Genomic DNA, 1780 nt, shown 5'->3' on the forward strand with positions numbered 1-1780 from the left:
GGGATTAACACTCAGGCAAGTGTGATTGACCCGCAGGGACCGTCTGGTTGAACTGGATGAGTCACATCCATCCAAACCAGTGCTGGCAGCTGATGGGCAATGAGCTGGATGCTCCTCCTGCTGCTGCCAATATGTTCCAGTGCAGCCATCCTGGAGCCAATGAACCACCTCAGACATCAACATCACAGGCTGGAGGCAGTGAGCTGCACTCAGGGACCAACCCATGCACAATAACGAGGTCTCCAGTTCAAACCACGTGAAGATTTTCAGTGCCCAGCCTGAGCTTTCTGAGGCAGCATTAACACATCAACCCCTGTGTGGATCCCTCTCCCTCCCCAGTGAAGCAAGAGGTCCAAGAGAAGGATCTCACCGTGGATCCTGAAGTCCTCCTCGAAGCACTTGCGGTTAAGCAGGAACTCTGGCCCTTCCGTGTAGCTGTAGAGCTCTGCCAAAAAAAAAACCACAGAGGAAAATCTCCAACAAGGTGCACTAAGGTGTGGGAAAAAGCCACAAGTCAGGCACATTAATTGAAGTTTTATCCAAGATGAGGGAAATGCAAAAAAAATAACCCCACACCCAGCACAAAGCTAAAAAAAAATATTAATGATATGATCTCACTTCTCTTTTAATGTGAATGAGGTGTTTCCAGACAACAACAGAGTAAAACTGGAGTTGAAAAAGATCCTCTAATCATTGCCAGGAAAGAGAATTATGGCTGATTAATTAATCCATCAGGAGGAGTCTCTTACCTGACAGCTCTGCTGCCCATTTATCGGTATCTGCATATTCAAACTCCAGGTCTGGAGACTCCGAATAACCCTGAAAGTAAAGGAAGAATTCAGTGAAATTACAAGAGTTTTTCCAGGAAAACCCAAATCCTCAAGATATTCCCAATTCACCTCGTCCTCTCGTGAATCCAGGACTGGATCTTCTGTTTAAGAGATTAAAAAAATTGGACCTGCAGCAGCGTCAATGTTACCATGGCAACTCCTCACCCACCTCCTGCATCTCCAGCCCGGCTCCGCCGCATTGAGCCACGCCAGGATGGGCAGCTCCTGCCACTGCACCACCTCTAAAACACTCCCACAGCCCCCCAAAAGGACAAACAAATAAAGCAGGAGATGGGGTGTGTTTAATCTCAGGGTGGGGAGTGGGTTATGTGGGAGCAGGGAGCTCTCAGAGCTCATCCATTTTGTAGAGATGTGTGAAAATTGGGGTTATCCCCACCCAGTGCTGACTGGAGAGATGCCAGTAAATGTGAAGAGTAAGGATGAAACAACTCCAAACAACTTTGATGAGGTGGGAAAAACATCCAGGAGAAGCCTTAAGAGCAATAAAACATCTTCTGCCTTTAAACAAGTCATCAACATAAACCCACAGCAAAACCACCCTGAATCTCAGAGCACCCACTGCTGAGCGAGGGGCAGATCGATGGGTGGTGGGGTCTGTGCTGCTCTGCAGGGCTGGGAGCTGTTCCCTGGCACCCAGAGCTCATGGAGATCTCCTCACAACCCTCTCCTGTCATTTCAGAAGTGTCCTCCATCCCGGTGAGGACACCCATGGAAGTGGAGAGCGCTGGAGCCATCCCAGGAATGAAACCAGATTTGGGGAACACGATGGAAAAGCTGTGGGATAAATCAGCTCGGTCCAGTCCCACAGCTCAGGGGTCTCCACCAGCACCTCGGTGTCTCCTTGGAGGGGTTGGTCACCTCTGGTCAGAGCCACCCCTGGACCGAGCACCGCAGCCCAGGCAACCGGATACGCGGGGATCCAAAAATCC

General features: G+C 49.9%; 1 protein-coding gene across 1 annotated transcript in view; it reads right to left on the reverse strand.

The window, feature by feature from the left end:
• The window catches only part of LOC104528526 (striatin-interacting protein 1-like), a gene marked incomplete at both ends in the record, with an annotated part of 4101 nt that extends 3282 nt beyond the window's left edge, over window positions 1-819 (reverse strand). The window contains 2 exons of the mRNA XM_010172563.1: window positions 371-445; window positions 750-819. Coding sequence (XP_010170865.1) covers window positions 371-445; window positions 750-819 — 145 coding nt within the window. The remainder of the gene's footprint in view (window positions 1-370; window positions 446-749) is intronic.
• Window positions 820-1780: the final 961 nt, after the last annotated feature.

This window comes from Antrostomus carolinensis, unplaced genomic scaffold (assembly GCF_000700745.2).
Source record: "Antrostomus carolinensis isolate BGI_N321 unplaced genomic scaffold, ASM70074v2 scaffold9407, whole genome shotgun sequence".
Lineage (NCBI taxonomy): Eukaryota > Metazoa > Chordata > Aves > Caprimulgiformes > Caprimulgidae > Antrostomus > Antrostomus carolinensis.